At 50.6% G+C, this 10,023-nt stretch overlaps 1 protein-coding gene across 1 annotated transcript; it reads left to right on the top strand.

Annotated features, from left to right (window-relative positions):
- The first annotated feature begins 272 nt into the window (after nucleotides 1-272).
- On the top strand, nucleotides 273-9,616 carry lemd3 (LEM domain containing 3). The gene is made up of 13 exons (XM_035401773.1): nucleotides 273-1,755; nucleotides 4,732-4,772; nucleotides 4,935-5,004; nucleotides 5,441-5,517; nucleotides 6,686-6,765; nucleotides 6,882-7,027; nucleotides 7,213-7,314; nucleotides 7,496-7,598; nucleotides 7,757-7,935; nucleotides 8,122-8,203; nucleotides 8,410-8,515; nucleotides 9,028-9,106; nucleotides 9,247-9,616. The coding sequence occupies exons 1-13, from the start codon at nucleotides 318-320 to the stop codon at nucleotides 9,408-9,410; spliced, it is 2,667 nt and encodes an 888-aa protein (XP_035257664.1). The 5' UTR covers nucleotides 273-317; the 3' UTR covers nucleotides 9,411-9,616.
- The last annotated feature ends 407 nt before the right edge of the window (nucleotides 9,617-10,023 follow it).

The raw sequence follows: 10,023 nt of genomic DNA, 5'->3' as shown, positions 1-10,023 counted from the left end.
ACCACACGCAAATACTAAAGTAAACCATGGAGAGGCCTCACGCAGAATAATATATTTAACAGGATAGCAGCCTGGCTTATTGTTCAACGTGTGTAATATGTATTATTTTTCTAAAATATTAATTCGGAATACTGTGATGCTGATTTTCTCGGGAACGTGTTTGGCCGAGGGGGTAATGCAGCTCGCGCACTGAACCTCCCTCAACAGACAGTCTCGCCTGCGTGACTTGAGCGAACTAATTTCTTAATATCACTGTCTGGCTCTGATGCGTCATTTCCGCCCCAGCTCTGTGCGTGATTTTTTTTCATCGGGAAAAGATGGCGGCCGCACAGTTAACTGATGAAGAGCTTTTCTCAGAGTTAAAGCGCCTGGGGTTCACTCCCGGTCCGGTATCCGAGAACACACGGCCCGTTTATCTGAAAAAGCTCAAGAAGCTACGCGAGGATCAGCAGCGGCGGGGATCCAGGTCCGTAAAAACTCGCAACAGCAGCAGCATCAACAGCGGCGGTGGCAACAGAGCGGCGGGAGCTGCAGTGCTGGTGGCTAGGCCAGTCGGTAATGACGGCACGTATCTGGGACCCAGCAGGAGCCCGGGCGGCCGTCCGGCTCTGAACGAAAAGCGCTCCGTCGGAGTGAGCAAGTTTGTTTTGGGCTTCAGTTCTGACGAATCGGATGTTGAAAGCAACCAGAAGAAAGGAGGCCCGCAGCCCAGCAGCAGGAGGGACCACGGATCCGGACATCAGCAGCCGCCACTAAGGCCTATAGCAACACCCACAGCCGCTCGCAGGAGCCTGGGAGGCGGTGTGAGTAGCAGCAGCCGCACTAGTCCCTCCCTCGGTCTGTCGGAGGCGAGGAGAGGCGCCTTGGTGTCTCCTTGGTGGGCTGATCGGGAGAAATCGAGCAGTGGGGGGTCCCAACGTAACGAGGAAGTGGGAGGCGGTTGCGAGGAAACAGAGGAAGACGATTATGACGAGGAAGAAGCGGAAAGGGAGACTCGGGCTCTGAACGGCAGTGGAGCTTCCTACCCGCTGAACCGCAGCAAACTCGCGGACGATTATTCCGACTCGGAGGAGGAGGAAGAGGACGCGTCGCCGAAGGTAATCGGAAAGGGAAAGCTCGATCGGCGACTACCTTCCAGACGAAGCCAGCCGAAAGCGCTACCATCCTTCCTCAGCGGTGCCCGGGGGGCCCAGGAGGGAGAGGAGCGGCGAGGAGGTGCGTTTGGAGCAAATGACCAGCCGGCGGGAGACTTTCCGGAGGAGGAAGAGGACGACAGAAACGCGAGCACGGGCGAGTCGGTACTGAGCGGCGGCTTGCGGAGCCGCGGATACCCGTGGAGGTCGGCGATTATGCGCGAGAGCGTCGCGGATGGCGGTACCAGCGCCCCCCCTGCGTACAACAATAACCACGTCGACAGTGGGAACGGAGGCGGCGGCACCAGCGGCCGGTTCAGTATCGGCTTAAAACCACGGTTCTCTACATACAACAGCCTCCTGGCGGCTTACCCGTCCAATCACTCCAACCACGCGGGCCCGAACAATGCGTACGGCCAGGCCAGGCCGAAGCAGACCGTCGCGGTCCCAGAAGAGGAGCTGCTCCAGCAGTTTAAGAGAGAGGAGGTGTCGGCCACGGGCGGCTTTAGCGCGCACTATCTGTCCATGTTCCTGCTCACGGCAGCGTGCCTCTTCTTCCTGCTGCTCGGGCTCATGTACCTGCGAATGCGCGGATCCGGCGGATCGGATGAGGATGTCGTCAGTAAGTACCAGATCCCCGAAGTAACTGTACAGTTTATTAAATGTTTACTGTATGATAGAGCCCAGCGCACGAAAACAATACAGCATGGTTCTTGTGTTCTGAAACATTACTGTTAAAATGAACCCAAATCTGATTTTTAACATGTAATATGATTTGGCTCGATGTGGCTCTATGATGTCATGCTAGTTGCACTTGATCACAGACTTGGAGCCTCATGTGATTCCTGTCTTCCTTTAATATGTTGTAGTTGAGTGGTCTGTTCCAGTTCTGTGGGAATGGAAGAAGAAGGGGGGGGGGGGGGGGCAATGAAATGTGCGGAGTTTAACACAGAAAATGTGTTTCTAAATCTGCTTGCCTGGGGGGGGTTAGGGTTGGTGTGGTGTTCTCACCTGGCCTGAGTGTAAAGTCAGTTCACACGTTTGCAGACGGGAAGTTGTGTCTGCAGACTGCAGACGTGAGGAGACGCGGTGAGCGGGTTCCTGTCCTGCGTTTTGCTCCTGCGCAGGGCGGCTGTTCAGTGTTCCCTTGCCGTGATGAAAGGACCTCGTTTGGTCTTAGAGCTGTGCAGACCGTTCAAAGCTCTCCTTCCACGTTCTCTTTTGAAACTCTTGATTTGGGGGGAAGCAGATAATGTAATGTAATGTAATCTGAAAGTCCTGTTGGCAGCAGTTTGCGAGACAGAGGCTGATATTATCGTGAGGTTGTGGTTATTCAGTCTCTTATATCAACCGCCCCAAATCAGCAGCAGGCCAAACCATTCTCGCCTTGAAAGGGGGAGAAAAGAGCCACATTAAAATGTAAAATTTTATATTTATCTACGCATTGTAAATCGAGTACAGGCTAATGTTTAAAATGTTATTTAACGTTCGTCCCTGTTTTATCTGCATCACTGTACTTACATTTGGGTATAGGGACATCTGCTCTGAGTGAATTTACTTGTTGATATAAATGCATGTAGCTGCCTCTTGAGTAGGAGTTTATCCCCTGTGTTGGGGGGGGTGGGGTGTCTGTAGTTCCACCTCCACCAAGCGAAAGGTTCACAGGAACACAACCAGGGTGGAGCTGGTATGTCTGAATAGTGCTTGACGTAATACCCACAATGCTTTGCAGCAGAGGAAGCCAAATCGCTCTGCGATAGGCCAACGCTGGAAGTGGCCTGGCATCGGGCCAGATGATTGGAGCTCACGAACGGCAGGAGAGTCCATGGTGTTCGCGCTAGCAGCTGTGAGACTGGGGGGGTGTTTCACAAGGCTGGGTTACTGAGGCTCACTGTGCTGCGTAAAACCCACAACAGCTCTTTTTACTCCAGTCCATGCTTCAGATTTGTGAGGGTTCCGGGTTTTACTCAGTGCAGTTATCCAGCTAACTCAGTAATCCAGCTAGCTCAGTAATCCAGATAGCTCAGTAATCCAGCTAGCTCAGTAATCCAGCTAACTCAGTAATCTGGCTAACTCAGTAATCTGGCTAACTCAGTTATCCGGCTAACTCAGTAATTTGGCTAACTCAGTAATCCTGCTTTGTGAAACAGGGCCCAGGGGGTGTATGTTTGTGTGTCTGCATGGGTCTGTAGAGAGGCGGTACTGGGGCGGAGAGGCTCAGTCTTGTTTATAATTAAAGTTCAGAACGCTGATGTGGTCTGGGCGGGGCTTCTCCTCTTATTAATAAATCCCCGCCAGTCAGTTAGCCAGTGGCCAGGACCTGCCTTAGCAGTGACAGCAGTCCCGCTTGCGTCTCAGCGATCGATCAGACGGGGGGGACAGAAGGGCTGGAAACGGTTCTGCCTGTCCCTCGGCGTGACCGCACGTGTGTGGAAATGTTCTGGAGTGGCTGTCTGCAGGACGTGAGGCTGAGAGACGGACTGGTGGAAAAACACTGTAAAGTTCAGCGGAGTCTGCTGCACACTGAATGCACCCAGTGAATTAAACCAGCCCCTCGAACCCGGAGCAGTCCGCGGGTTAAAGACCTTGCTTACTGGTTCTTCTGCAGTTTAAGAGCGTATACTCAGCCAGTGTGACTGCTGCACACATTGAAACATGTCAGGGTGAAGGATGGAGTTCCGGACTGCCTCTGTGTTAAAACGCTGGTGCTGGCAGGATCAGGTCACATGACTGCAGTTCTCGTGCACACGTCAGGGTGCTCACTAAGTTCTAACAGACATGGAGATGAACAATTAAATCTGTCTCCTCAAAACTGTGGAAGAGGTTTCCAGAGCAGCTTTGACTGAACAGAACTGAAGTTTAGTAACTGGGAGGAAGCTGGGGTCTGTACAGGCTAGTGTGGGAGGAAGGGACCCCCCCCCCCCCCGCAAACCGCAGGCCACATACAGACCTTCCAGTAGCACTCATTGGTGACTACTTATCAAAGAACTAATTTGATTGGACAATGACAGTAGAGGCAGAGCAGTATACCTGCAGAGCACTTTGTCCTGTATTGCTTACAGTTGAACACTCTTATCTTTGATTGGCTTGTTCTAATGGTGATGCTTGCTTGGGTCAATTTCAGGTTCGCACAGCAAATGAGTAAAAGTAATAATCAGAATGGTGGTGGTAATAATGATCTTAAATACAGAGTGAAGTATCACCCATGTGAATGAACTGGATAAGGCAGCTAAAACGACTGATATGTCACGGAGACTGCGGCATAACAAATTCCTGGGATGAATGTTATCTCGCAATCACACACTCCACGTCCTGTCGGTATTGCATCTATCAGTGGAGTACACTTTGCACATCAGTTAGTTTTGGGCAGGGTCCAGAAGTGTGTGTGTGCGTGTATGCATGTGTGTGCATGCACAGGTGTGTGAGTGTGTAGGAGACTCTGACTCCAGTGTGAGGACAATGTCTGCATGCTCTGTGTTTCCTTCACAGTAGCCCTCAGTCAAAGGTCTTGATTTCAGTGCTGCTGTTCTCTCCTGCTTGTGGGTACAGAGACAGAGACAGCGTTTCTGTTCATTCTCTAATGTCTTCTCTCTTCCAGTCAAGCAGCATCCCTTTGGCCCTGAATTTGACAGTGCTTATGTGAGTATGCCTTCTCAATCACTTATCAAGTGAAGGGTGTTCCTGATTTTACTGACAAAGTGTTAAACAAATGGTGGTGTGTCATTTCACTACTTAAATGACTGCATTTCTCTACATGTTCTGAACACATTTGGTGTAATATGACCTCTGATTTTATTACAGGAAAGCAAAGAAAAAGACATGATTCTCAAGGTCCTGCTGCACCTGCACGACCATCTGGCTGTAATTGCTGGTAATTATGATTTATGTTAATTAAAGGTTTTTAAAAAAAAAAGTAAATTCTTCTCTTATATATTTTATACATGTATATGTTCTATTGTAAGAATTGATTTAATTCAGATTTGCCCTTTATCCCTTGAATATGAAGATAATCTTTACGTGTCTTGTATAATAAAAGTTGGCCGGTGTGTATTGGTTCCTGCAGTGATTCAGTTGGAGGGTTTTGTTGGCAGTTGGGGGTTTTGTTGGCAGTTGGAGGGTTTGTTGGCAGTTGGGGGGTTTGTTGGCAGTTGGAGGGTTTGTTGGCAGTTGGGGGGTTTGTTGGCAGTTGGAGGGTTTGTTGGCAGTTGGAGGGTTTGTTGGCAGTTGGAGGGTTTGTTGACAGTTGGGGTGTTTGTTGGCAGTTGGGGGGTTTGCAGTGTGTGATTTGTTTTGCTGTCGTTTTACAGGCGAACATGACTGCGGGGACCACAGCCGCTACCCCAACAGAAGTCTTCTGGTCAGTGAGGCATCCGAGTACTTAATGGTATGTTTATCTTTATGACTCTTATTTTGACGTCTTACAGAAAGACTGACGGACGGGGTGTTTTTTGTTTTCCTGAAATGGTGATACGACATTTAGACGGGTCAAGTTTGCTAATTTTTTGTTTATTAATGACATTTTCACATTCTGGACTGGAGACTGTAGATATGGGGTTTGTGCGCTGCTTGTGCGCAAGGGACGAGTGTGAGCTAACAGTTTCCTGTTTCAGCTGAAAGCGTGTGTGTTTCCTGTTTCAGCTGAAAGCGTATGTGTTTCCTGTTTCAGCTGAAAGCGTGTGTGTTTCCTGTTTCAGCTGAAAGTGTGTGTTTCCTGTTTCAGCTGAAAGTGTGTGTTTCCTGTTTCAGCTGAAAGCGTGTGTGTTTCCTGTTTCAGCTGAAAGCGTGTGTTTCCTGTTTCAGCTGAAAGCGTGTGTGTTTCCTGTTTCAGCTGAAAGTGTGTGTGTTTCCTGTTTCAGCTGAAAGCGTGTGTTTCCTGTTTCAGCTGAAAGTGTGTGTGTTTCCTGTTTCAGCTGAAAGCGTGTGTTTCCTGTTTCAGCTGAAAGTGTGTGTTTCCTGTTTCAGCTGAAAGCGTGTGTTTCCTGTTTCAGCTGAAAGCGTGTGTTTCCTGTTTCAGCTGAAAGTGTGTGTGTTTCCTGTTTCAGCTGAAAGCGTGTGTTTCCTGTTTCAGCTGAAAGCGTGTGTGTTTCCTGTTTCAGCTGAAAGTGTGTGTGTTTCCTGTTTCAGCTGAAAGCGTGTGTTTCCTGTTTCAGCTGAAAGCGTGTGTGTTTCCTGTTTCAGCTGAAAGCGTGTGTTTCCTGTTTCAGCTGAAAGTGTGTGTGTTTCCTGTTTCAGCTGAAAGCGTGTGTTTCCTGTTTCAGCTGAAAGCGTGTGTGTTTCCTGTTTCAGCTGAAAGCGTGTGTGTTTCCTGTTTCAGCTGAAAGCGTGTGTTTCCTGTTTCAGCTGAAAGCGTGTGTTTCCTGTTTCAGCTGAAAGCGTGTGTGTTTCCTGTTTCAGCTGAAAGCGTGTGTTTCCTGTTTCAGCTGAAAGCGTGTGTTTCCTGTTTCAGCTGAAAGCGTGTGTTTCCTGTTTCAGCTGAAAGCGTGTGTTTCCTGTTTCAGCTGAAAGCGTGTGTTTCCTGTTTCAGCTGAAAGCGTGTGTGTTCCCTGTTTCAGCTCCATGGCCCAGAATACGAGGACTTCTTTGCCACGTCTCTGGAGTGGGTCATCAAATCCGGAGAGGACGTTGGCATCAGGTAAAGCGGATCCTAGCCAGTCCTGCGTGTATATGTGTCTGCGTGGCTCCTGATTGGTCTCTGGGGCGGTGGGAGGAGGCAGTGCTGCAGTGACGCTCTCTATTGGCCGGTTTCAGGTTGATTGGCAGAGACCCGGAGGAGCTGGTGACGGACTTCTCGGACGTCTCGCTCCTGGAGTCCACTCACCCCAAAATGTCCTTCATCTGCCGCTTCCGCCGGGCCTTCCTCACGGTCATCCACAGAATCCTGCTCGGCATGGCGGGTGAGTGGCGGGGTCGCCGTGGAAACGCCGCGCCACTCCACAGAGCTGACTGGCGTGTGACACATGGCTGTGCAGTGTGTGGATTGGCCAGCTTACTGAGTGTGATGAGAATAGCTGTACAGCTGTAGACTGCACCGCTGCTGTGTTACTGTCCCGGTGTTAAACTGTGAGCCGGGTCTCTGCAGGCGTGGCAGCAGTGCTGGGCCTGGCCTACTTCATGAAGTACCGCTGGAGGAAGGCGGAGGAGGAGACCAGACAGATGTACGACATGGTGGAGAGGATCATCGGTACTGCAGTCCCGTCGGTGTGGGGGGTGGGCCTGTAGTCCTGTCCTAGTCTGTGTGGGGTTTGGAGGCGTGTGGGGGGGTCTGTATGGGGGGGGGTTTATGGGCTGTGTGGGGGGGTCTGTGTGAGGGGGTTTATGGGCTGTGTGGGGGGGTGAGCAGCTGTGCTGTCTTTCCCTTGTAGACGTGCTGAGGAGCCACAGTGAGGCGTCTCAGGAGAACAGAGATCTGCAGCCCTACCTGCCCATCCCCCACGTGCGTGACTCCCTGGTGCATCCCCAGGAAAGGTGCGTCCAGCCTGCCCCCTGGGGGGCGGTAACGAGGCTGTCAGTGTGCTGGGTGGGGCTCTTACTCCCGCGATGAGTGCCCTGGGATCTTTAATGATCCGAACCGAAATTCGGGAGCTATGGTGAAACACGCCGTGCTCTTCCTCATTCCTCCGCAGGAAGAAGATGAAGAAGGTGTGGGAGAGGGCGGTGGCTTTCCTCTCTGCCAACGAATCGCGGATCCGCACCGAAACCCAGAGGGTGGGTGGGGCCGACTTCCTGGTCTGGAGGTGGATTCAGCCCTCGTTGCCCGGCGACAAGATGTCGGCCATCCCTTCCAAGGTCTGGCAGGGCAAAGGTGAGCCCCACCGTAACCGGACTGTGCAGCACAGGTGTGCTCAGGACAGGTGTGCTCAGCATAGGTGTGCTCAGGGCAGGTATGCTCAGGACAGGTGTGCTCAGCGCAGGTGTGCTCAGGGCAGGCTTGTGTCGCACTCGTGTAATGTGGAAGGCCAGGCGGACGATCGCTGTTTCCTTTTGTCAGCTTTCCCGCTGGACAGGAGGAACTCTCCACCCAACAGCCTGACCCCCTGTCTGAAGATCCGGAACATGTTCGACCCCATAATGTGAGTGTCTTCCTGAAGCCACAAGACGTTGAAAGTATATATTAAAAATGAATATTACTTTGGAAATTTAAATGAAATCTTACAATTACATTAAGAGATTAAGAGGCCGTTATAAATCTGTTGCTGTGAAGCATTGTACAAAGATAAAGTCCTTTCTGAGTTTGCAGATCGGGTGTCATACCCTGCATGGGGACTCTGCTCCACAGGGAGGTGGGGGAGAACTGGCACCTGGCCATCCACGAGGCCATTCTGGAGAAGTGCAGCGACAACGACGGCATCGTCCATATCGCCGTCGACAAGAATTCTCGCGAGGTGGGACAGGAGATCATATTTTTGTGCTTTGCCGGGTTTTTCACATGACCTAAGGGCTTTAAGCAGAGATGGCTGTGTTTACAACAACAGGCCCAGAGTCCACTCGATTCCCTTCTCCCTTGCAACGTTGTTTGAGTGCACTGCTCTTAATTTTAAATGTCCATGTAGCATTGGAGTTTAATCTTGAAATTCTGTGTATACTGTCATTATGAAACAATATACTCAAGTTATGAAAAATGCATTGATTCCAACAAAAAGAAGAGTTTTCACTGTGTGGAGTGCGGTCTGAGTTCACTGTGTGGAGTGCAGTCTGAGTTCACTGTGTGGAGTACAGTCTGAGTTCACTGTGTGGAGTGCAGTCTGAGTTCACTGTGTGGAGTGCAGTCTGAGTTCACTGTGTGGAGTGCAGTCTGAGTTCACTGTGTGGAGTGCAGTCTGAGTTCACTGTGTGGAGTGCAGTCTGAGTGCTTAATGGACTGGTGATTGACAGGATGTAACCCCTCCCCCCACAGGGCTGTGTGTACGTCAAGTGTCTGTCTGCAGAGCACTCTGGGAAGGCTTTCAAAGCTCTCCACGGCTCCTGGTTTGATGGTAAAATTACTGCCGCTTTCCTGTTTTTAAAGCCAATTTCCTCAGTTTCTCATTCTCTAAGACATTAAGAAAGGGGGGAAAGATGAGTGCAGATCTGTCCTAGCGTCATAACACCACTCCTTTTCCCCGGGTGTCCCCAGGCAAGCTGGTGACGGTGAAGTACCTGCGCTTGGACCGGTACCACCAGCGCTTCCCGCAGGCTGATGGCTGCATTACACCCCTGAAGCCGTCCAGCAAACTCATGAACACCATGGCCCACCTCCGCCATCGCTCCAGCCCAGCCAGCAAGCTGGGCCCCTCCTGAGAGCGCCCCCTGCAGGGCTGGTGAGCGCATCGCCCTCTACCCTCGCCCCCCGACAAACTGCTCTTCCTGGGGCTGCTCAATTACAGATGTAAGGGTGGCGACTTGGGACACATTTCCCTTGATATTTTTTTATAAACGCAGAATTAAAAGGTGAATTTTCAGACCACTTGCCCACCTTGGGAGGGGTTATGGTTGGGGTGGGGGTGGGGGTGGGGTGCGGTGTTGGGGGGATAATGGAGGGGGACTGCAGCTTTTTTTGAGGGAGCTCTGACGTCTTGTTTCTTTGCTGGAGCAGTGGGACTCTGCTTTTTTAAAGTTAAAACCTTTTCTATATGGATCAGCAAGGAGACAAAAGACAGCCAGTCCCAATATCATATTTTTAAAGATGTACATGAAATAATACCCTGCTTCTTTTCAGTTATTCTTTTGGGTTTTGTTTTTTTGTTTAATGTGGCCCTTATGGAAATTTAAAAGAGTTCAGTGGGCCTGTACATTGAGTTGCTGCATGTGCTGGTTGAAGCATTGGCCTATTTAAACTTTGAATTGTAACATATGATGTGGATATTTATTTTCTGCACATGTTTGTGGTGATGTAATCCCTCTTATTTTTAGC

This window comes from Anguilla anguilla, chromosome 19 (assembly GCF_013347855.1).
Source record: "Anguilla anguilla isolate fAngAng1 chromosome 19, fAngAng1.pri, whole genome shotgun sequence".
In the NCBI taxonomy this organism is placed as follows: domain Eukaryota; kingdom Metazoa; phylum Chordata; class Actinopteri; order Anguilliformes; family Anguillidae; genus Anguilla; species Anguilla anguilla.
This window is presented reverse-complemented; position numbering and strand designations above follow the sequence as displayed.

Bases quoted from the DNA above. Each gene is read 5' to 3' on its own strand.
- lemd3 (XM_035401773.1), top strand. From the start codon at position 318: ATGGCGGCCGCACAGTTAACTGATGAAGAGCTTTTCTCAGAGTTAAAG. The intron at 7,599-7,756 runs GTGCGTCCAGCC...ATTCCTCCGCAG, and splicing joins CTGGTGCATCCCCAGGAAAG to GAAGAAGATGAAGAAGGTGT. The intron at 9,107-9,246 runs GTAAAATTACTG...GGGTGTCCCCAG, and splicing joins CCACGGCTCCTGGTTTGATG to GCAAGCTGGTGACGGTGAAG.